The 24,831-nt window shown below is 42.3% G+C and overlaps 1 protein-coding gene across 1 annotated transcript in view; it reads left to right on the top strand.

Annotated features, from left to right (window-relative positions):
• VPS35L (VPS35 endosomal protein sorting factor like) overlaps positions 1-24,831 on the top strand; it is a 102,938-nt gene that overhangs the window by 57,307 nt on the left and 20,800 nt on the right. The window contains exons 19-27 of the mRNA XM_045542709.1: positions 169-249; positions 2,541-2,603; positions 4,125-4,210; positions 5,513-5,593; positions 7,581-7,644; positions 9,767-9,865; positions 11,365-11,442; positions 12,343-12,457; positions 24,040-24,179. Coding sequence (XP_045398665.1) covers positions 169-249; positions 2,541-2,603; positions 4,125-4,210; positions 5,513-5,593; positions 7,581-7,644; positions 9,767-9,865; positions 11,365-11,442; positions 12,343-12,457; positions 24,040-24,179 — 807 coding nt within the window. The remainder of the gene's footprint in view (positions 1-168; positions 250-2,540; positions 2,604-4,124; positions 4,211-5,512; positions 5,594-7,580; positions 7,645-9,766; positions 9,866-11,364; positions 11,443-12,342; positions 12,458-24,039; positions 24,180-24,831) is intronic.

Below are 24,831 nucleotides of genomic sequence, written 5' to 3' on the forward strand. Positions count from 1 at the left end.
GTGATATGGGTGGGATTTCTCCCCTTCTGTTATTTTCAGCAGAATATTTGAACCTTTTCCTGGAAGATGTGTGATATATTCTGAATATGTTAATTCTTTTCCTGAGGAAAATGGTCACCGATTGCCATTTAGTGTCTGATCCAGGTTTGATGTCTCTTCCCCGCTTAGAAACGAGAGGTCAATACAGTTTTGGCTGATGTCATCAAGCACATGACGCCAGATCGCGCATTTGAAGATTCCTACCCTCAGGTAACAGGTTTGCATTTCTCATTTCAACACTGTTACAAGGGATTTTGTTCTGCTGAATTAAGCACTCATGTTGCGTGGGTCAGGCCATAAAGTCATAATCCTATGTTGGAATCAGAGCTGTGCCATATCCTAGCCACATGCCCTTTGATCAGTTACTTAACCTTGTTGTGCCTCAGTTTTCTCACCTGTAAAATAGGTACAATAATAGTGCTGTCCTCAGAGTTGTTAGGATTGAATGAGATGTGATATGGGAAGCACATGGTAAATACTGAAGGAGCAACAGCGTTGTTGGCACAAGTAAGGTGCCCGTGTTTCCTGGTTAAATTAACTGTTTGTTTGGAAATAAAACAGATGTGGTGCCCTGAGAAAGACACAGCATCACCTGTGTAGCAGGCCAGTCAGGAATGCATGAGCTGAAGCTACTCACGAGGGAGCATCAGGCATGCACAAATTGAGGAGGCTTCTAGAATCCTTCAAAAATACCATTGCCATGAATGACAAAGACAGGCTGAGGAACTGTTCTGAGTTAACACAGATTAAAAAGACGTGAAAACAGAATGCAATGAGTGATCCCAGACTGGATCCTATGCAGAAGAGAGGAAAAAATGATGGCATCAAGGACTTAGTGAGACAACTGACAAGATTGGAAATGGGTGATAGATTAGATCAAAGTATTTTCATTGTTTTCAGTGTTAACTTCCCTGAATTTGGTGACAGCAAAGTGGAAATGTCAGAGAATATGGTTATTCTTGGGAAATACAGAATGAAGTATTAAGGGGCTTGGGCCATGATTCATGAAGTCCACTCTCATATGGCTCAGGAACAAAAATAGGGTGTCTCACATAGAATGATAAAGCGCATTTGGCAAAATAGTAAAAATTGGTGGATTTGGGTAAAGAATACATGGGGATTCTCTGTACTATTCTTTGAGCTTTTCTACAAGTTCAAAATTATTTCAAAATAAAAAGTTAAAAAATATGCACAGACTGCGTGTTTACAAATTGTACCATTAGGTGATTGGATAGGTGAGGAGAGAAAGCAAATGTAGCAACATTAGCTTTTGTAGAATCGAAGTAGTGAGTAAATGGGTGTTATATAATTCTTTCAGTTATCTTTATGTTTGAGCATTTTCATATTGAAAAAATGTTGAAAGGAAAAAAAATCCTATCTTTTATAATAAAATCACAGTTTATGTGTAACTATACTTAAATATTAAAACAATTTCGTGTTTTCAAGGGATTAGTTGCTTTGTATTTCAGAAATTATTTTTAACCGAATGATATGGCGGTATCTTATAATGCTCTCCATTGGAGCGTTGTTTGTGGTGAAGTTTTAAAGTCTTTTATTAGCTTTGCTTGACTGACCTATTTAAGCTGCCTAGTTATGAAACGGGCTTGTACGTCTTCATGTTCTTTATTACTAGAACATGAGAGACTTGCCTTGGAAATGATTTAAACAGCAATTTGTTACTATAACAAAAGTGTTTGTCAGTAAATTTTCTTGCTAGCAGCCAGAGGCAGGGAGTTATATTTTTTTTTTAGAAATGGCATCTCCTTGGTTCTCCTGGACCAAGGATCTGCCCTTTCCGTCAACTCTGTGCATCTCAGGATGAGGAGTGGTGAACGTCGGTACCCCCGGCATTTGTAGGGCAGACCTCACAGACTGCCACTGTCCTCAGGAAATGCCATGACCTTTGACCCTGCCGGCAAACTCTATCCAAATCTTCTCCATTGAAGTAATCAAGAAACACTGTGCCGCAGTGAGCTAGAATAGGGGTTGGCAAACTATGGCCCATAGGCCATATGCAGAGTGCCACCAGTTGTGTGAATAAAGCTTTATTGGCACACAGCCACACTCATTCATTTACATGTTGGCATTGAGTAGTTGTGATGGACTGTAGGCCCTTTATAGGAAAAGTTTGCCCACCCTTTGAATAATAACAATAGCTGAATAGTTATTAATAGGGAACTTTCTAAGGGCCGGCACTGCACTCAGCACTGTACATGAACCATCCCATTGAATCCTCACAGGTACTGCTTTGATCTCTATTTTACAGATGGGGAAGGTGAGACTGAGGCACAGTTGTTTCCCCAAGACTACAGCGTAGGATGGACCGAGTAAATGGGCACTCTCAGACTGAGACAGGGCCTAACCTAACCCCAATTCCCCATTCCTTGAACAAGCCAGGCTTACCTTATTATAACTATAATTGCAAATTATGAAAGACAACTGCCTTTTTTAAACAGTCCAAGTTTTATTAAATAACATGTGTTTTTTGTTTTGTTTTGCAGCTTCAGCTAATAATTAAGAAAGTTATTGCCCACTTCCATGACTTCTCAGTTCTTTTCTCAGTGGTAAGTAGCATTTCTTAATTGTCTTTGGAAATTTATATCTGGGTCAGAGGTTCTCACGACACCCGCGCCTAAAGAAGTACTCAGCGGTTCCTTTCATAAAGTAGTTAGGTCTAATCAACTTAAATATTTATGTCCCGACAACTTAAGCAGCATTTGAAAAAATAATTACATTGCACATAAACTAAAGGGAAAATATTATTTCTATTTCATTCATTACTCACTAATGGGATGTGTGCATCTGTTGGGCATTATACAACTTCTCAAACCTTGGAATCACATTGGACCTCCTCGTTTCCTCTTCCACACTGATTTTTCACAGGGTACCTGCTTTGTAGCGCACAATTTAATGTTGAAACTATGAAATGCATTGAGCCAGTAGTTGTCTCAGTATCTGACAGAGTTGAGATTTACTGTGATTCCCTTAAAAACTTAAAATATCCTGTGCCATCTCTTCGAGTTTGCTGCAGTGCCCTGGGCAAGTAGGAATCTGGGTTATTGTCTGTATAGTAACATTCTCTGTGCCTTCCCTTAGCTTTTCTCTTCCAGGGTCCATTTATGTATACTCACAGGTTGTAATTTTGTTTGTTTTTAATAATAGAAGCTATTTTTATTGGACATGTACACACTGCAGGCACTGTGCTGGCACTTTACATTGTCTCATGTCATTTTCACACTGCCCTTGGGAGGTAGGAGTTGTTATAATATTATAGTAGTCACTTATCTGTAGGGGATAGATATGTTCCAAGACCCTCAACAGATGCCTGAAATGGCAGAAAGTACCAAACCTTATATATACTATGTTTTTTCCTATACATACATACCTATGATCAACTTTAATTTATAAACTAGGCACAGTAAGAGATTGACAACAGTAGCTAATAATAAAATAGAACAATTATAATAATATGCTGGCATTACTACTCTTGTAAAATACACAAGCGCTGCAATAGCTGGAATTTTCTATTTAATATTTTTGGATGGTGGTTGATCAAGGGTAATACTGAACGCAAAACTGTAGATAAGGAGAAACTACTGTACTCTGACTTTACAGAGGAGAAAACTGATGCTGGAAGGAGGTGGAGTAACTTGCTCAAGGTCACACAGTCACTGTGACAGCAGGGTCAGATGTCAGAGCCAGGCAGCCAGGTCTTGGGGCCTCTCTTTGAACAGCTCTCCTCTGGCCCTTCTTTCTCTGCTCATTAATACAATCACATAAAGACTCAAGTCTGCCTTGCATTTTGCTTCCTAGAGAAGCTTATGGTCATCTGCAGGTTGCCCAGATGGTTTGCCCAAATATTAACTGGTTTCAGCACCAATCCCTGGGGCACATATAAGTTGTTTTAATAGTAATAGCAATAGTTTTTGAAAACTCCAGCCAGGTCCTCTCCCTGCTTACAGGGGTCTTTGACAGATGGAACATCTCTTCTCTCTTTTTTGACATCCAAAGAAAAAGGGACTCACAAATTCCTGCCTTCCAATAACTTATGTCAATTGCATGTAGAGTGCTTTCTTTATTTTTAGGAAAAATTTCTGCCATTTCTGGACATGTTCCAAAAAGAGAGTGTGCGGGTGGAGGTTTGCAAATGCATCATGGAAGCCTTTATCAAGTGAGTACCACATGGTGGAATCAGAAGCCTCGAATTTCAATGCCTTTGTGAAACCTGTTGATAAGAGATCAATTCATGCACTTTGAGGCCTAGTGATGTGTATGTATTTCACACCGAAAACATCATCGGATGGAAACCACATTAAAAGCAGCAGTCATGATAACAGTTTGTAATTAGTGCATAAGCAGACAAAGTAGCGAGTTATAGCATGAGCCTGGCTGGCAGCTACTTTTTATTCTGATATGTTTCTAGAAGGAGCAGACTTTTGATGAACTGCCTCCAGAGTCATGTGTCAAATGATAAAAATAAAGGCATCCTTATGAATACACCAGTGCTGGAAAGATTTTCCTTTTCAGTGTTTGGATACAAAGCTGACTCATTTGTGATCAGTTTTCAAATTTATTCCGTTTTATTTTGTTGATTAAGTCTGTGTTTCTCGAAACTGCTCTACTGCTAGTGGTGTATGAAATAATTTTAAGGGGATATATGGAGATAAGGTTTTTATTTTTAAAGTTATATGTTGATTTGAAATTCATTAGGCAATATATAACTAGTTTATTTAATGTGATTTCATGTACCGTATATTTTTTAGGACAAGAATAAGTAAAAAAAAGCTAAAGTTGCTTTAAATATTAAGTATATAGATATGGTTCCATTTGGAAAATTGAGTTTGGTATTGCTGGAATGTTTTAAGCTTTTCTTGTCATCTTTCTAAAAGATTAATCCCTTCCTAAAGATTAATATTATTTAATTTGTAATTAATATGCATAGAACAAATATACCTACTTTAATTACAGAAGGATTTGTTACAAGAGTTTGTCTCTGCTGCAAAAGACATTCTTTAAGAATTAATTAATTAATTTAAAAAGAAAGAATTTGTCTTGGGGGGGAGTGAAAAAAAATAAAAAAATAATTTGTCTTTTCATATTATTTGAAAAGCCAAATTAATAATTTTGCCTGGCACTTACCACAGTTACAGACAGGCTGTGGACAGCTTCAGATGGCGCAAGAAACATAGTAAGAAAACAGGTTTGCCCTTTGCCTGGCTTAGGAAAGGGACAGGTTTTACGACGATTTTGCAGTTAGGAGAAGTTATAATGTGTGTAGAAGAGCAAACTGGTTATTTAAAGAGGAATTACGAGAAACCCAGAACATCACCCATTACTGGTGAACCAGGCTGGGTAAAATGCCAGCTGGATAATTTGCTGCTGCTTAAATATATACAGTGGATGAGAACCAAATCCACACTTGCGTTACTGTCAGTGGACAGAGCTTTGACCATTGTCTTCAAATGTCTCCTAGGCATCAGCAAGAGCCCACCAAGGACCCGGTCATTTTGAATGCCCTTTTACACATCTGCAAGACAATGCATGACTCTGTGAAGTAAGCTTTGCTTAAGGCTGAAATGTAACAAGGATTGGGTTTTAATACCATCTAATAGTACATTAGGGAATGACTGCTCTAAGCTGCCACTGTGAATAATATTACTTTATTGGGTCTATTAGGATTCTTGCTAACGAGGACATTCCAGTCCAGGGGAGGAGGGAGGCTGAGGGTAACCTTCTTGAGAAAATGACATGGCAGATGTTTTTACAAAGAAATTTCTGTTGGGGGGAAAAAGGCTGGTTTCATTCAAGTGAACTCAAACTCCATGTCTCCTGGAGATTTCTGAGAATAGCAGATAGTATAATAATGAGCTCACTCATCCAGTAACATAGCCTTTTAATTTTATCTCATTATTAGCCTGTTATTTGAAATGCAAATGAAATTGCTTACATTTCTTACATGAAGGACTTTATTTGCTCTCAGCATACTTGAGGCCCAGACCTATCCACAGGCCTTACCTTTCAAAGGCTAAATTATGCCTCCTTTGCTTTCTAGTTTTTGTTTGCTTTTTAAACATGTTTTCATTTGACTATGCTAAAGGCAATTCCTGTTTATTTGTGGCTGAAATTTTAGTCACCAAAGAATTTTTAAACATAACAGCTTGATTTACTGGAAAATGTTATAAGAATGGAGAAAATTATTTTGGAACTTAACCATCAACAAGATGAATTGTATTTCTTTTCTTCTTTCTTTCCCCTCTTAATTTTAGAATCTTTATTTCTATGACTTTTTGTGCTTTCAAATTCATGGGTAGTTATAAAAATCAAAGTATCCAGATTTTTATAACAAATGGAACCGGTAGACTTCAGTTGGATAAAAATAGAAATAAAGGCAAGAAAGCATTCAGAAAGGCACTTACATTTGTAGGATGTTGGGTTTGGGGCTTAATTAAAATAGAGGTTTGTTTCTTTTTTGTTAAAAGTGTTGAGTAGGTAGAGAGACTGTAAGGTGGGGTAGGGTAACTTGGCTTTCGAACGTCATCCATGGGTCCAGGTTCCTTCTGTCTTCTTGCTCTGCCATCCCTTGGGGGTATTGTGCTTGTCTTCCTGCTGGAAGCCAACCTACCTTAACCATGTCCACGTTCCTGCCTGTGAGCTCTGGAGGACAACAGCTTTCTTTTAGGGACAGCACTTGGAGACTCACACATCGCTTATGTTCACATCCCATTGTTCAGAACTGTCCGATAGCCATCCCTGGCTAGGAGGGAGGCTGGGTAATGCTGTCGCTAAGAACTAAGGGATCATTGAACATTAGAGTACGGTGTGCAGTGTTTGCCAAAATTTATTTTCCCCTAGAACAAACCAACAAACAAAAGCCTTGATTCCTATTTTCTCTGGGCTCTTAAAATTATTTGAAAATAAATTTGGGGAACTATTTATAGGCCTTTACATGTGTAATCGAAACTATAAAGACCCAACATTTTTTTATTTGTATTTGTGTCAAGTTTTCTATTAAACAGAAGCAATTGAAATCTGTGATTTACTTTAAGATTCATCCAAAAATAAGATGATTGATGGATGGCAAGGGGAATGGATGATTATGTGATAAAGCCAGTATTATAAAATGGTGATGGTAGGATCTCGATGTTGGGTGTGTGGGTGTTTACTGGAAAGTTCTTTCAACTTTGCTGTATGTTGGAAATGTTTTATAATATGTTGAACAAAATTTTTCTGAAATACAAAATTTAACATTAGATCTTGCTGGCCAAATTCCAAAGAAGAAAAAGTTTACCTTTTATTTTACTGTTAATAAATATATCTTGAGAATAACATCTTTGAGGGAGATGAGAAACACATTTAAATTATGTTAATTTTGGTTACATATTTTTATCAAAAGGAAAATATACAGCCTGTTGGGAGTTTTTTAAGTCTAGAAAAATACAAAATGTTCTTACCTATTAAATTGCTTACTTCTTGTGTATTTTTTTCTTTAGAACCTTTCATTTATTGCCTCGGTGTTAATTTTGTACAATTATTGATTTTAGTGCACTCACTCTTGAAGATGAGAAAAGAATGCTGGCATATTTGATTAATGGATTTATAAAAATGGTAAGTATTAGGGAAGAAGTTTTAGTGCCCTTGGAAATGTGATGTAATTGTTTCTCTTTATTCTGGTGAAAGCAGTTAACAGTACGTTCCCTGGTGCTTTTCATTCTTACTGAGATAAGACGAAATTAGAAAACATCTTACATTAGCCAGGGCTCTCCTGGGGGCAAAGAGAGCCAAGACAAACTGGCTTAAGAGGAAAAAAGGGCGGGGGGAGGAAGGGGCATTTCTTGGCTCATGTGACAAGAAGTCCAGGGATGGAACTCTCTGTAGAAGCAGCTGGATTTTGGGGTCTCCGTGGTGTCCTGGTGTTCTCAGCACCTGCCATCCTTGTCCCTCTTTGGCTCAGCGCTCTGCCCTGTTGGCTTCCTGCTCAGGTGGGCTCACTCCCCACGACAGCTCCAGGTTTCCATCCCCCCCAGCTCTGCAGCTCAGCAGAAGTCCCAGGATTGAGTCTGTTTGGATCAACTTGGGTTGTGAGCCCAAACACACCAATTGGCTGGGCCTGGGGTTCGTATGCACACCTGGGTGACCCAAATCACCAGGACTGAGGGTAGAAAAGGGGCCCCTGAAGCAGCTGATATGCTGATCATCAGGTGATGGCAGAAACCGTGCCAGATGTCGACTCCCCCTCAACCCGTCTATCCTGCTTATCTACTGTGGCATAGCAACTCACCCCAAAACTTAGTAGCTTTAAATAAAAGTGTTTTTACCAGTTTCCACAATTCTGTGGATTGGCTGGGTCACCAGGCTGTCCTGTGTGGTGTGCATGGTGTGGCTGGATTGGGCTGGAGGATTCAGAACGACCTTGCTCACATGTCCAGGGTCTTGGCGCATCCTGTGCGCTGGGGCGTCTCAGTTTTCTTCCATGTGGCCTGTTCTCTTCTCTCTAGTGTCCTCTCTTAAGTCAGTGGCCTCATGTAAGCCACTCTTACATGGTGGTGGCTTCTGTGAGGGCATAAACAGAAGCTGCAAGGCCTTTTAAGGCTGAGGTTTAGAAATCACACAGTGAACCTCTGCTGCATTCTGTGGCATTCTCTTGGCCAGAGCAAGTCACAGGGCCAGCCCCGATGGAGGGCAGGGGGAGCGACTCCACTCCTTGATGGCGAGAGTCCAAAGAGATGTTGCAAAAGGACAAGCCGAGTGGAAGGGACTCTTGCAGCCTTCTTTGGAAACACCCCACCGTTTTACCATCTTAGCCTGAACAGTCTTTGCCTCCATTCTTGGTGCTCAAAGCTAAAACACTAACTGCTGCCAGTATCTTCTGTTTTAATGGAAATGTCAGAACCAAAGCTGACCGAGATGAAAATGATGAGATCCCTTTGTAAATAACCTTGAAATGGTGACTTGTTCAACAATGGGGGTTGATTTAACCGTCTACCCGACTGTAGGTAAAATGTCCATTTTGATGAAAATTCAGAATCAGCCTTTCAGTTTCTACATTAGGAAATGTACCTGTGGGTTTTCCCGGGTGACTCTCCTTTGCCCTTGGTTTATATACCGATCACGAGATATTTATCTTTTTATGGTTTAGTTTGAAAGTTACTGAGTTACCATGGAAAAGAATATGAGGAAATAAGATGTGAATCCTGATAGCTCTAATGGAAATAGCAATGTTAAACCTCCTCTGCACAAAAATGATGGATGTAGTAGTAAAGTTTTTCCTACTAACCAGCTGTTCATAAATTTGAAGAAATAGGAGAAGAGGGGATTTTTAGTGGTGGAAAAACTTCCCAGCTATGGTTGTGGCAGCCACCAGTAAGCTGCTGAGGTTGGATCTCCATCAGGAAGCAGAAAGGTGGGACTGTTTTCAGGGAAAGCCTTCTGACAAATGGCTCCCAACAACCAAATTTATGTTCTATGAAAAGGCCACAGCTGACAAACAAAGTTCCATTATTCTCTTTGCAGCGGTTTGCTTCTAAGCCTGGAAAATTCTATTTACACTTTGAGCTTTCATTTTATACCCTTTGACTTTTTATGTTCCAGTTCAATGCCCGTGTCATAAAGATGAGATGGTAATAATAATATTTCTGTTATACTGTGGGGTGTTTTTTGTTTTGTTTTTTGCTTGTGTTCCCTCTGAAAATAATATTGTCCCTTTCAACATCTTTCTCCTTGATTCTAGGTCTCCTTTGGCCGTGATTTTGAACAACAGCTGAGTTTTTATGTGGAGTCCAGGTCAATGTTTTGCAATCTGGAATCTGTTCTCGTGCAGTTGATTCACGTAAGGATTTTCATTCATGAGTTTATCCTTTCAGTAAATAATTATTGATCATCTACATCCCAGTCTTAATCCAGGATTCTTATGGCCTGTAAGGTACAAAAGGTGGTTTCTCAAAGGTTAATAAACTTAACCACTTTGGTTAAATCTTTGGATAGTTTTATTGACCTCTTTTTTTCTGAAATTTGCATATTCTCATTTCTGCATGCCAGCAGCAAAGAGTTAAGTGATTTACACTGATTTGTTACAGAAATACTGACTTGTTGCCTACCCAGAGGTTCCCAACTTTCTTGGGTCATGGCATCTCTCAGTAACTTTTCATAGCACCCCCCCGGGTTGAAAGAATTAGTAACAGTTCTATTTATTAAGAAGTTAGGTTCAAATAACTTAAGTATTTATACCCTAACGACTTGATAGCCATTAAAAAAATATTCTACGTAAATAGAAAAGTAATATTTTTGTTTCATGCTTAAATAACCATAATTGCTAATGAAGTGTGCGTATTTATTAGGCACTTCACAGCTTCTCAGAACTTGGGATCAGATCGGCCATGCTACCCTCATTTCCTGTTTCACGTTGATTTTCTTTGCATAGTACTTGCTTTTTATCACAGTAGCTGCAAACACTGTTTCAAAAATATGTGACGTAGCTGGAAGGGATGTAAGGCCATCCAGTGTCAAAGCTGTCAGCTATCTCACACGAGCACTCCGTACAGTGTTCAACAATCAAATATTGCTGGGTCTCCCTAAAAAACTGTTTGCTGTAGCACCCTGGGGTGCCATGGTATGCAGTTTGGGAACCATAGGTCCAAACTTTGTATATTTGCGGAAGGGTTCCCCCAAGGCTCTTTAACTGCTTTGTGTCTATTCCAGGAGAACAATCTTTGTCTGTATTTGTTTGCTGGTTATCAGATTACTTAGCCCAACTAAACTTAAGACCTAAATATAGAGACCTTGTCTGTAAAATGAGGGAGGTTATAGTATCCACTCTGTAGGATTGTGAGGATTAAGTGAACTAATGAACATACGGGGCTCTTAGAACAGTGCCTGGGACAGTATCAGTGTTGCTGTGGCTGCTGTTTTTACCGTTCTTATTGTTAGTATTGCATAGCTAAATTGTGTGGTCTGCTCTCCGATTTGAAGGTTTCTCAAGATCTTTAAGATCTTAAGTTTAGTGTGTGGGGCATTTCTGGAAATGGAGCAAGTGAACCCTGGCTATTCATTAAACCAGAAAATGATGATTTACACTGCTGATTGGTAGGCATGACTGAGTGTGTGAGTGCCTTTTGTTCCACGCTCTTGGAGATGTTTGCTCAAGCCAAGATCAGATCAGGCCTGGTGACCCCTTTGGCATTTCAGGGTTCAGTGCTAACCAGTCTTGGTCCCAATGAGCTTATTCTCATCGGCCTGTATGTAGTTAATGTTCAAATCTCTATGGAAAACGTTAGTCTAAATTAGCCATCATTTCATTACTGTTTCTATTTTATTTATGAACAAATTCAGAGTGTGAACCGGTTGGCTATGGAAACAAGAAAAGTAATGAAAGGAAATCATTCCAGAAAGACGGCTGCATTTGTCCGGGTATGTTCTAAAGATAAGGACTCTCAGACTTTGAACTCCAGGGAGTTGTTTAGTTTGCAGGTTACTACATAACCCTTTCCAGAAAAAGACAAATGCGTCATGATAAGAATGGTTTAGTATCGATTTTCCAGATTAATTTTTCCTTAAGTATCTCTAGGATGATCCATTTGCTTAATGTTTTCAAAAGAAAGATCAAAGGAGTCTGAATTTTAATGTGTTGTGAAGAGGTGGATGAGAGGTGGATTTGCATTTTTATGCACTAGTTGAATTGGCTCCAATTTTCTCTAACGATAGTATATTACTATATTATTATGATAGTATAAAATATTGTCTGATATAATAGTAATATATAAAATAATAGGCCTTTTTTTCCTCTAAATAAAGATGATGCTCAACTTTAAAAAAAAAAATTTTCAGCTTCTTGAAGCTCAGAATTTTATCAGATTTGATGCTGCTCAGAATGTTAACAAAGCAGTACATGCCCATGTTTGTAAAAATGAAATCACACTGAAAAGATTACAGTGAGAAACGAGCATCCTGGCCCTGCCTTTCCTCACCTCTTGCCTCGGAGCCAGCACCCCAAATCCTTTCGAGCAACTAGTCTAATTGACCCCATATTTTTAACTAATTGGTTCAGATGGCTGCTGCCTTAGTTTATGGATGTTAGGTGTTTCCTATTTACTTCCTGCAATGATGGATGAGGATTTATGTTTTATACACCATCGCTCCCCTTGTGTCCCCCTCCCCATCCTTCCAAAGAGGCATCAGATGGAGCAGACATGGGGGGATCAGTGCTTTAAGTGTTTTTACTGGGAAATGCATGGTGGGTGAGAGCAGGAGTAGTGGTCTGCCAGGATGGCATTGCCCATGTAACCGCCACGCTTCTCCCCTTCTTTCCAGGCCTGCGTTGCCTACTGCTTCATCACCATCCCCTCCCTGGCGGGAATCTTCACGCGTCTCAATCTCTACCTGCATTCTGGCCAGGTGGCCTTGGCCAACCAGTGCCTCTCCCAAGGTAAGCCCATCGTTCTGTCATCTTGGGCACTCCCTTGCTGCTTCGGAAAGCTCACTCGACTGTGTGTACATGTGGAGAGAGAAAGAAAGAGAGATTCCTTTAAGAAGGGAAGAAAAAAAAAGATCAATAAATGATGAGTTTTAAATCTGTTTCTCTAGTAGGAAGCACATCAGACACATACACATTTATAGAGTCAGACAGATTATAGAGCATAGATAATCTTCCTCTAAGAACCTTCTTAAATCTGTCTCAGACAGGCCAGGGCAGGCAGCTCAGACATCCTGGGCTAAGTCCGCCTAGAGAATTTGAGAAGTTAGGAGTGCTTAACCACTTATTTGTTGTTGTTGTTGTTGTTGATGATGATGATGTTTGTTTCTGTGTTTGAAACCCCAGAGACACCCCCAGAGAATCTAATCTGCATAGAAGGAATACCCTACAGCTTGCTATTAGAGATAAAAATTCTACTCAAGACTGGTCTTTCTGTACTAGGCACAGGAGCCGTCCATGAGGCAAGGATGCACGGGATAGTGATTTGGGAGGAGGTGATCCCAGTGCCTATCAGAGAGGTGCTGGGAGGGGAGCTGGGGAAGGGAAAGAAGGCTGTGAAGTGTGCATTAGCGAGCAGGTCACCGCTTTGGGCAGCTGAGGTTCATTCCCATCTGGGAGGTGGTATCAGACACACCTCAGTGTACCCCACCTGAGAGGCAAGAAGACAGGCTATTTACCTGTACTCCCATTTGTCACCGGCTGAACGTTGCTTCTGAGACATCAACTCCCTGGCACGCTGGCCTTCTCTGCACCTGAGCCAACAGAACACCCTCAGTTGGAGAGTCCCAAGTGTTCGCTGCAGGACATGCAGGTCACCTGCTGCAGCAGTGTATGCTAAAGGCTTGCAGTGAGGTCAGCAGCAAAGCATCCATCCACAAGCCGTAACACCGACGGTAAAAGATCTTGGTGCAACATTTTGGAGCACTTGTTAGGTGGCAAGCCATTTGCACACATTGTCTCATTTCCTCCTTCCGACAGCCACGTGAGGCCATTCCTGGGGTTGGTGTCTCATTGCCCAGATGAGAAACTGAGGCAGAGAATGGCCAAGTAGCTTGCCCAGGTGGGTCTACTTATGAGTCACTGAGCCAGCTGTCAGGCCCCGATCTGTGTGGCTCAAGGCTGAGCCATTTCACCGCTAGATGGGAGGTTTAAATGAATACTGGGGACCTTCCATAGCGCTGTATGAGGTAGGCTGATGTCTTCAGGGGTGGTTCTCCCCCCGACCTCACAGATTATGCCAGGGTTAAGACCTCACCACTAGCTGCCATTGGCTTGGATGGGAATTCTGGACCCACTGGAGAGCAGTCACCTCTCCATTCTGTTAACCCCTGGCATGGCGGTTCTGGGGATCGTCTGAATCTTGATTCAGCTGGGCAGCTCTGGGCAGTGAAGTCTTCATGCACGGTTGCTGTCCAAGAACCTTTTTAAACTCTGCTTTCAACTCCTAGGGGACTGCAGTAGCTTCCCGGTGCACTCAGACACTTGGCCTCTGAGTCCCCCTGTCATCCGGTACCTGCCTGCCTTCCGTCCTCTCCTCCCGCCATGCTTTAGCCACGTGGGCCTTTTTCTGCTCTTGGAACATACCGAGCTGTGTCCCAGTTCAGAGCCTTTGCTGTTCCCTCTTTCTAGCATGATCCTTCCCCAGATATTTTTTTTTTTTTTTACAAGGTGGGTGGTGAGAAGGCATAGCTCTTTAGGGAGACCTCTCCTAATCACTGTCCCCAATCTCCAGTGCTCTTGTGACATCATCCTCATTATCGTCATTGCACATTCCATGATCTGACATTTTCTTACTGTGTGTGTTTGTTTACTTATTGTCTGGGACATCCCCTCTCCCTGCTAGGAAGGCAGCTGCCCTTATCGTGTGTTGGTAAATGTGGAACTTTCTCCTCGTGCCTGCTGTGGTAAGGAGGATGGGTTAGCAAGAACCAAAACAAAACAGAAACTAGCACTTTCCATCCAAAACCTGCTGATGTCAAAATGAAAATTAGAAAATGCTTCCTTGGATGTTAGAAGTTTTAAATCTTCTTATAAACTGGTTGTCTCTGAAGAAGTGCAGGCATGGTAGACCCAGGTGAGAACACCTGACTGAGTTTGATTTCACCTGCAGTGTGAGGAATGGCTTGTGAGCTGCAGGTATCAGAGTTATAAACTACAAGTAGAGGCTGTGGAAGCCTAGATCTTTCTTCTTCCAGCGTTGTTAAAATCAAGACCATTATTTTGAATCTTGTAAATCTTAGAAAATTTATGACTGGGTTCCAAATAAGGCTTCATGCTATTAAAAGAAAATGCTAAATAAAGGTTCCCCCCTCATCAAAAATTTGGTGTTCCCAAGAACTGTTTGAGGATGACTGTGAATGGTTTTCTTTCTGTTGTGCTGTCCTCCCTGTATGTGTCCCTTGGTCCCACCAAGGGACAGGCAGTGTGAAAACAAGCCCGCACACCGTGCGTGGATGAAAACAGCACCCTCCGTGTTGGAACTCCGAGCTTGTCGTCTGCCCCCCCCCACCCCCACACACTTGAAGCTCCTGCAAGGGAGCAGGAATGCGGCGCCCACTTCATGTTTAATAATTTATCTGATGATTTTTACTCAAATCTCTAAATGCTGTGGCGCTAAACCTAAAAGCCTATTATTTTTGTTCTGAAAGCCACACACAGCGACTGCTGGCCAAAATAAATAATGCATTCAATTACTGAGAATGGGAAGGCTAAATATAAATTAAATGAAACTTATGGAAATGGGCCGCTTTTGTTTGGCTCCCTACGCATCCTCCCTTTTCAGCTGGTTATAAAATATCCGCCTCCCCCCCAGTGCATTTTCTTGCCTTCCCTAATCCAGCCTTGGTTGTATCTTATTTATCTGGCTGTGGCTTTGCCAAGGCTGGGTCCAGCCCAGCAAATAAACTCCTGTTGAACCCTCAGGCCCCCCCAGGGGAGGGCCAGTTCTGTTCCTCTGTACACACTGGTGCTGCACGTAGACTGGATGGGGGCGGGTGCAAATTCTCTTGCCCACCGCCCCAGGGTGTTTGGGAGAAACAAAGAACTTGCAAACCAGTTATTTGGTCCTATGCTTTTCAGCCCGTAGATGCCTGTTTATCTTTTCTTTCAGCCCCTTCTCTAGATAACTTCCTGCCCTGAGAAGCTTAGTGACCAGCCCCAGCAAGAGCAGATTTCTTTTGCCCTGTATTTTAACCTTTGTTCCTTTATCTTTGCAGTTTCTAATCTCAAAAGAAGTATTTTACAATAGAAGTAGTATTTAAGGTGGGTTTTAAAAGAAGCACATGTGTTGATAAGGATGTGGCAAGGGGAGAAGAAAGGGACTATTGACATTCCGGGAAGAGTAAATGGCTGAGCAAAGGCCCGCAGGTGTGGAATTACATGGTGTGTTTAGCCAACAGCAGGAAGCAGGATGAGGCCCTTACTATTAACAGGGACTTTCTAGTCTCCTGCATACCGTGGTGCCAGTCATGACTCTCACAAACCAGATGTCCTTGGATAAGTTGGCCTTTCTGTGCCTCAGTTTCCCTATCTGTGAAGTATAGATGATGACAGTAGTGCCTGTCGAGTACTAAATGAAATTGTGGCCTTAGGGCACCTGGCCCACTGGCACACAGTAGCCGCTCAGCAAGTGTTATCTTAGTATAACCATCCCCAGATGGTGGAATCGTGCCATAGGGGTTTAGGAGCTAACTGTGTACAGTATAATAGCAGCTCTTTGGTTGCAGAGTTTTGAAAGCCAAGTTATTTCTCATATGCAAAACCTTGAGGAATCTATAGGAAAGCCAATTTCTGTTTCAAGCTTAAACTACTGAGTTAGACTGGAAATAAGAGATTTGTAATTCCTCCAAAGCTGAAACAGAATAGAAAGACCACTAAAGTAAAAGAGTGGTAAAAACAATTTTTTCTTTTTCTCTTTTGTTATTATCACTAATAGTAATAATTTTCCCACCTTCTTTGGGGTTCTGTCCCCTTCTTTTAAACTTTACTTTCTTTCAATTTTTTGTATCTTCATCCTTCAGAACTTGGCTCACATGCTGTGTCTTTAGGAAAACTAACCTTGGCCTCTCCACCCGCCCCCCCCAGACAAATAAAGTTAGGTCCTATACCATGTGTCATCCACACACCCATGCTTTTCCTTCATTGCACTTAATGACATTGTTATTTGATAAGTAAATATGTAAGTAATTGTCCGCTTTCCCCCTGGAAGAGCGTCAGCTCCATGGGGTCTCATCTGTCTGGTTTGCTCAAAAAGTTTTAGATTTTGGAGCATTTCAGATTTTGGGTTAGGGGATGCACGACCCGTGTTGTGGAGCCACTGGCTACTGGGAACTGGAACAGCTAATGGAAGTAGTCCAGGCCAATGGTGTGGAAGAGAAAGAGTTTTGTATTTCCTCTTCCTGGAGAGTCAAGCGTGGCTTATGAAGGAGAAACACAGTTTCCATACTCATTAAGTCTTTGGAATTTATGATTAAGATCATATTTACTAGTTCTGTAAATAGAACATCTTCTGAAGAATACGTCTGATGTGATTGTTTTCTCAAACCGAGGCCTATTTGGTGAATGCAGACAAAGTAGGTTATTTTAGCTGAAACAATTCACAGGTGGGCAGATGCGTGAAGCTTGTTCCTGACGTTCACACCTGTCCATGCATGATCTGTCCACCTCAGAGAACGTAAGGGCTTGGGCTGGATGGCCACTGCTGATGGAACCCACAGAAAAGGGGTGTGGGCAGGTCTCCCCGCTTAAGATCTCTCAACTCCTTATAGTAAGCCCCTACGGTTTGCTTCTTCCTGTCGGGCATTCTTGGTCATTTTTTACATGCAAGCCACCATGCCAAGCATTGTGCCAGAAAGAGGAACGTACTTGAAGAGACTACATGCTAGTTGGGGAGAGCAAATCTGTTCACAATTACTGTACAAAGCAGCATGTGATAAATGTCGTGCAGTATGCACGTAAAATTGTGCCAGGAAATTTTAGAGCTGAGAGAAATGACCCTTGCTTGACTTGAAAGAGCAAAAAAGCTTCATAAAAGAGGTGGCACTGAAGAGCCCGGAAAGTCTGGGCAGGATGTGCTGAAGTGAGGCAGAGGGCGTTCTAGGCTGAGCAACAGCACGGCAAGGGCCTGGGGGCTGGGAAACCGGTACATCTGGAAGGAATGAATCGAAGACCAAGTTAGGGTGATAGTTTCAGAGCTAATTGTTGAGAGGTATGAACTCCCAGCAAAATGGTTTCATTCAGTATGTATTATTAGGTAGGTGGTTTATCTTCATTTTACAGATGAGGAAACTGAGGCTCATGACTTGCCTGGGAGCATCCAGTTAACAAGTAGCCTTATCTGACCTTACCAAGTGCTCTCTTAACCACTGTGCCTCCCTGTGGTTAGGTTAGTTCCAATCAATTATTGTAGATTGAACATAAAATAAACATTTTTAGGAAACAAAGAACCAGAATTAAGATAAGGAATACCTAATCCTTTCTGCTTCAGGAAGTCTAGGCCTAATACTTAGAGAGAGAATGCACAACCTCATGGATGAGAGAAAGGTGTTGTCATCCTGAGGTAGAAGTTGGGTGACACATGGGCTCAGTGTGCTTGGCGCAGTGAGAGAGCCCTTGGCAGTTCAGAGATGGAAGAGGCAGAGCGTGTACAGGAGCACCCTGATCGTACTACTGAGACTGAGAAGTAATTTATGTATCTCAAGTAGATTTTTCACATTGTGTTGATATTAAAGGGCATTTCATATAAACCAGGTGGCAAAATCAAGGTTAGATGAAGTTGTCATTGGTAACCATTAAGCATTAATGAATAAGGTATTTAATTATTCCTAGGCATTCTTATTTCTTTAAATCTTGCTCTGTGCACATATCACCAAAATAGTGGCTCTTAAATCCTCACACTTAACTACTGTAGTAAGTTCTATTACAAAAACTTAGTTTAGTAATAAATAGTATTAAATCTCCGTTGTTGATTTGCTGGTGAATAACTTGGCCATTTGGAACCTGAGGGTTTACCAAAGGCACCCCCATCTCTTGGTGACAGCACATCTTCACTGAGACAGTTTGCAGGAATGGGGCATGTCCTGATGTTGTATTTTATATGGTAGTTTCCATTATATTGATATTATCAATCCAAAGCAGTACCTATAGAGAGATGGAAAATATTGAAGACTGGTAAAGATGTTTTGCAGTAGAATTTATAGACCTCAAGAAAGAGTGATGATTCTTGTAGCTAGAACCTGCTTTAATAAAGTATATTCAAGGGATGGGAGTCTTTAACCCCTTGGAACATTTTATCTTAAGAAATTATGATATGTTCATTCCTAGATTCCCCTGGACTAGGACAGCTGTCCGTCTGAGTTATCTAGGAGGGCATATGATAGATTGAAAGTCTGGGATTGGAGTGAATTACCTTTGAGGGCTTGTTTAGCCTCAGGAGTTTATAACTGTGCCGCATAGTAAAGATTTCCATTAGCACAGACCTAATGCATTACTTAAAAAAAAAAAAAAAAAAACAGCATCTCTGAGGGTGGGCTGGACTATCACTTTCCTGACCGTCTCTTATGATTCATGTATTGAATAGTATTCTATATCAGCAATGCCAACGACGCAAAAGGATGAATTTACTCCGGATAGGTCATAGTTAAATCTGAATGTATTTTATCATGATTGAGAGTGTCTGGGGGGGGGTTGTCCTGTATACAGTTGAAATAGGCAATCTGTATGTTATTTTATATCTTAATGATTTTTATCATACAAATTCAGAATGCTCATTTGAAAACATTTCAGCAGTACAGAAATGCAGGACTTTTTTAAAAAGTAAAAAGTCCCAAGATAAAAGTCTCCAATAAGATGCTCTGTCTTCCCTGCCCTCTACCCCCCAAAATCTGCTCTTAACAGTTTGGATTTTTTTTTTCTTCTACGTATCCATTTTAAAATATTCATTATTAATTTTTTTTAAGATGAGGTCTTGCTCTGTTGCCCAGGCTGGACTTGAACTCCTGCACTCAAGCTGATCCTCCCTCCTTGGCCTCCTGAATAGCTGGGACTGCAGGCACGTGCCACTGTGCCAGCCTTCTATTATTCTTACATTCTCTCCGCCTCTCTATTCTGCCTTTCTTCCCCTCCTCCCATCTTCCCTCCCCAGCTATCTATGTTCTCATATGTACATGCAGTTCCCTCCCCCCTTAGAAATAAAGTGGGGTTGCGACTTCTGCAGTGTTTTTCATAAGGTTTTTTGGCTTATCAGATCTTCATCTCCCCCACCCCTGACCCGTGTCAATCCATTCTTTGTAATGGTTGTTCAGAATTCTATTTCATTTTTTTGGAAGTGCCATAAATTATTTCCCCTAACCCTGCACTTCTGGGTTGTTTTTTTCCCCCAAACTCCCATTGAAAAATATTTGGACTCTTTCCAGATTTTTGCTCTTATAGACAGTGAGCAACCTGCATGTTCATTCTATGCATTTTGAAACTTTCCGACAGTTGTCCAGTTGACTGATACGTAGTCTCTTAGAACGTGGAACCCTGTTGTTCAGGCAGAGTTGTACTGGGAGCCTCGGTACAAACAGATATCAGTGGGGCTCTTCAGGTGGTCGTGCCTGTGGGAGGTCACAGGCCCCCGAGTTATCTACCGGAGCCAGAAGAGGCCCCAGAGCACAGTGCGAAACATTCAAAGCCTTGAGAAGAATCCTTGCAAGTGGAGCTAATCAGAGAGGAACTTCCTGGCACCCCGTGCAGAGCAGCATCCCTGCTCAGTCCCCACAAAGTACATACCACCCCTAGGCTTAGTGCTGTGGCGGACTTCCCTGAGAACGGCAGGAGTGTGGAGTCCACGCTGCGTGCAGCCACCCTCCCCTCCCGCCCCTGGCTTGCTCTACCCTGGCGAAGTAAGGGTACGTCTCAGAAATGCCATTTGCCATCTACCTGACTGTTGCTCACTCTCTGCTTCACGCATTTCTAAGACTGAAAATTTTACAGCAAACTTTTATTGTCTTTGTGTGCTCAAGAAAAACTATTTTAGAAATTTAAATTAAAATTCCAAACCAGTAACCTAGCAGTATGTGAAAGATCTGATTTCCTTACTCTCATCCCCCACTCCGGTATCACGGCAGCTAGTGTGCTAGTTTGTCATTTATCTGGCCTGACCTTGGTTTTTTTTTTTTTTTTTTTTTGGCATCTACTTATTTTCCTTGCAAAGATAGGCTTGTGCTGTAAACAACCATATGAATTTTTACGTTTAATATGTCGTAGATATCTTTATACATCAAAACATATAGATCTACCTTGTCTTTATTATCTATATAATTTCCTCAGTGTGGCAGTACAGTAATTTCTTTAGTCTTTTATTGTTGTTTTCATTTTTTCTCCAAATGACTCAGAGTTGATATAAAGATATCTTCATCCAAAGAAAACAATTGACCCAATGTTTTTTTTTTTTTCTGAGACAGCGTCTTGCTCTGTTGCCCTGGCTAGAGTGCTGTGTCGTTAGCCTAGCTCACAGCAACCTCAAACTCCTGGGCTCAAATGATCCTCCTGCCTCAGCCTCTCGAGTAGCTGGGACTACAGGCATGTGCCACCATGCCCAGCTAATGTTTCTTTTCTATTTTTTTTGTAAAGCCAGGGTTTCGCTCTTGCTCTGGCTGGTCTTGAACTCCTGGCCTCAAGCGATCCTCCCACCTCGGCCTCCCAAAATGCTCACAGGTGTGAGCCACTGCACCTGGCCAATAGAGCAATTTTGTAAAACACTGACTCCAAGAGTAGTGGGGTCCCTCTTGCTATGAATACAGGGGTGGGGCCGTGTCTGCCCAGTACCTAGCAGAGCTGTGGGACGTGTTGATTATGGTATGGAAAGCAGCAACAGAAGGCTGCTGGGAAGAGGAGTTGCTCCCCGGGAAAGGGGAGTCTCAAATGCAATGAGCTGTAGGTTGGGGTCAGCCCAGACCTGAGTGGTGTTTTGGTTTTGGTTTTAAGATGGGATGTGGGAAAAAAAAGGCTGGATGTCGCATGAAACCCCAGAGGATTTGGGTGAAGGAAGCGCACTGCATGTACTTGCTGCTTTTTCCTTCCTCTGGTGGAACAGGATAATATTCTTTTCAAATGGGAATCTGAATCCTTTTTCTGTAGCTCTTTTTACAAAAAAACATAACTAATCCATTTTATCTTGAATTATCTTCTGTGGCTTTTAACATCTACAAAATAAAGTGTCACATGATGTTGACATGAGTGTTCTGAACTTTAAAGTGGAAACGCTGTTTTCACATACAGTAGGATTTGGGTTCTAATGGCTAAGGTAAGACTGAGAAATCCCCCAGACAGTATTCTCTATATGGGGCGAGTCTTCTGAGGCTAGAAATAAAAATCTGTGTTGGAGCCCTGCATGCCCCGTCCCTTAAACAACTGTTTATTTGAGCTCCCTCCTGGAGACGGCGAGCTGGGCAGGAGCTGAGAAGAGCCAGGTGCTGGGACAAAGCTGCTCTCTCTTCAATGCGGCATAATAACAGGCGAATTTTTTGGGCTGCTCCGCAGCAAACACACAAATAGGGGAAAAAATGGTCTTTCACGTTGCTCAGAGCAGCATTTTCATTCCTCCTGAGAACCTTGTTTCGTGATAACCTGCTTCACTGTGGGACTGTCGCAGGACTGAGAATATGAACCACTTACAGGCAGGGCTTGGCAGTTCCTATGGGTTCCACAAACAGTGCCATTTACTACGATTTGTCACAAGATAGAAGACCTTGCAGCCTCTGGCTCGTCCTGGAAGGTTTATCTATCAGAGCTGACATGTGGTGCCTTTTCCCTGAGCCCGTGTTTAATCTCTGTCCCTAAAAAGATTGAGATCAGCTGTTCATCTCTCAGCCCAAAGTATGTAAGAGGCTCCCAGAAAATCAGCATTAATTAGTGTGATCATGTTGGTCTCGTCGTCGCAGTCATGTTGCCGCCTGTCCCGCTCAGTTTTTTCACCTGTGTGTCCACAGTGCCCACGAGAGTGCCCGGTTCACAGTTGCTGCTTAATTAATTTGCCTAGAGGAACGTGTGTGAGTGCAGGGCTTGGGAGCCAGCTTGGCGAGGAAGCTTCCAGAACAGAGCTGACTTTACACAGAAAGCTCTGTGAGGGTTGTCTTTCCATGACATGTTTTTTTTTTTCCTTTGAACAAATAAGAGATGGCAAAAACCCAGCATCTGTCTTCAGACACATACTCTTCTCATTAAACCTGCGCCTTTGTTCCCGGGAAAGGCGGCGTTTGTTGCTGCACTTGCCCCTCTGGTGTCCTGGACGGGGTTCCTGTTTGAATGCAGGACGCCGTTCACCGCTGCAGTGTTCTCTCTGCATCGCTGGAAGTCGTTTCAGAGTGGAAGTATATTCGGACCATGGAAACTTTTGATCTTGTCGGGTAGTTTAAAATTTCATTTGCCAGCTCAATGTTTTGATTGTTGCAACCTTGAGGCTTTTTCTCACAGTCAATACCTTGGCAGTTCTAGAAAGAACTCTCTCCCTCTCCATCCTCCCTTCCACCTCGGATCCTTTCCTCTCTCCCCCGTCCCTTCCTCCCCCGTCTTTCTCTTTCTCTCTGTCTCCCGCTCCCCCTCCCCTTGCCTTCCTTTTTCTCCTCCCTTTGAAGTCTTCTTGTTTTACAGATTATTTCATATCGCTTAAAAATATCTTCCTTTCCCAAATGATCCTGTGGAACTGTTAATCAGAAGTCTCTAAAGCTCTGCGTGTGTATGAATGTGTTCTTTCAGACATTTTAATGGTTATTTATTTTTTGTTGTTGTTGGAGACACCCAGCTAGAATGCAGTGGTGTCATCATAGCTCACAGCAACCTCAAACTCCTGGGCTCAAGCGATCCTGCTGCCTCAGTCTCCCGAGTAGCTGGGACTACAGGTGTGCGCCACTGTGCCCGGCTAATTTTGCTATTTTTAGTAGAGACGGGGGCCTCACTTTTGCTGAGGTTGGTCTCGAACTCCTGAGCTCAGGTGATCCTCTTGCCTCAGCCTCCCAGAGTGCTGGGATTTCAGGGTTGAGCCACCGTGCCTGGCCTTGATGGTTATTTCTTTAATAAAAATGTTGTGCACTAGAATAGATTCAGACAAAGCAGGATTTGAGGTGTGGCTCCCACTAGATGCTTTTGCAGGACGAACCACTTCTCTTCCCACACCCTATTCCCCATCTGTGAAATAGGCCACCTTCCTCACACGGTGGACGTGGGGATTCCTTGACCCAATCCAGGCTGAGCCCTCAGCCCAGGCAGCTGTCATTTCTAAACTTCCTGCAAAAATTTGCCACCTGCTTTTTTCACTTACTATTCCAAAGGCAATGGAGGTTCTTTGAGCAGAAGCAGTGCCCTGTCTAGCGAATGTTCCACCAAGTCCATCATGGTTTGTAGAGACCCTCTTGCTAGGACCTGCTAGCTATACTGGGCCCTTGGCGTGGCCTGACTTCCACGTAACTCAGGACTGGCCTCCAGGCTGTGTGAAGAAGGAAGCCAACCGTAAATTTCCAGAGTTTTCATACATGGACTTTTCTTCTGTTTTGCAGCTGATGCTTTTTTCAAAGCCGCTATAAGCCTCGTTCCGGAAGTCCCAAAGATGATCAACATCGATGGAAAGATGCGGCCGTCGGAATCGTTCCTCATGGAATTCCTCTGCAATTTCTTCTCTACTTTATTAATAGTTCCGGTACGTTTCCCCAGAAGAGCCATAGGAGACGTCTTTCTTTGACCTGCCTCATGACATTATGTGAATTCTTAGCCCTGGAAGTGCAGGGACGGTCTAGCTAATATTTTTGTGTTGGTTTTATGATTAGATGTTTGAATTGTTTGATGAATTTTCCATTCACGCTGTGTCTGGGGCATATTGGTTGAGGTGCTTTGTGTTAGCCTGGGCCGTTATGACAAAATACCATAGACCGGGTGGCTGAAATAACACACATTTATTTCTCAGTGTTCTTGAGGCTGGAGGTCTGAGATCGGGGTGCCAGCCTGGTTGGGTTCTGGTTAGGACCCTCCTCCAGGTTGCAGACAGCCACGTTCTCGTTACATCCCCGCATAGCAGAAAGCGAGGGCAAGGGCAGGCTCTCTGGCCTGTGGGCAGTTGGTCCTCTGGGACCTAATTCTCTCCCAAAGGCCCCACCTCCAAATACCATCACACTGGAATTAGGGTTTCAATATATGAATGTGGGAGGAGGGGGAGATAAACTTTCAGTCCATTGCACCCTCTGTACTGCTAAGGCAGAGGCGTTGCCTAGTGGTTAAGGCCACAAGGCCCCCAGACCAAGATGCCTGGGTAGAATCCCAGCCCCTTCTCCTTCCAGCTCTGTGGTCTCAGACCA

Source organism: Lemur catta, chromosome 2, assembly GCF_020740605.2.
Source record: "Lemur catta isolate mLemCat1 chromosome 2, mLemCat1.pri, whole genome shotgun sequence".
In the NCBI taxonomy this organism is placed as follows: domain Eukaryota; kingdom Metazoa; phylum Chordata; class Mammalia; order Primates; family Lemuridae; genus Lemur; species Lemur catta.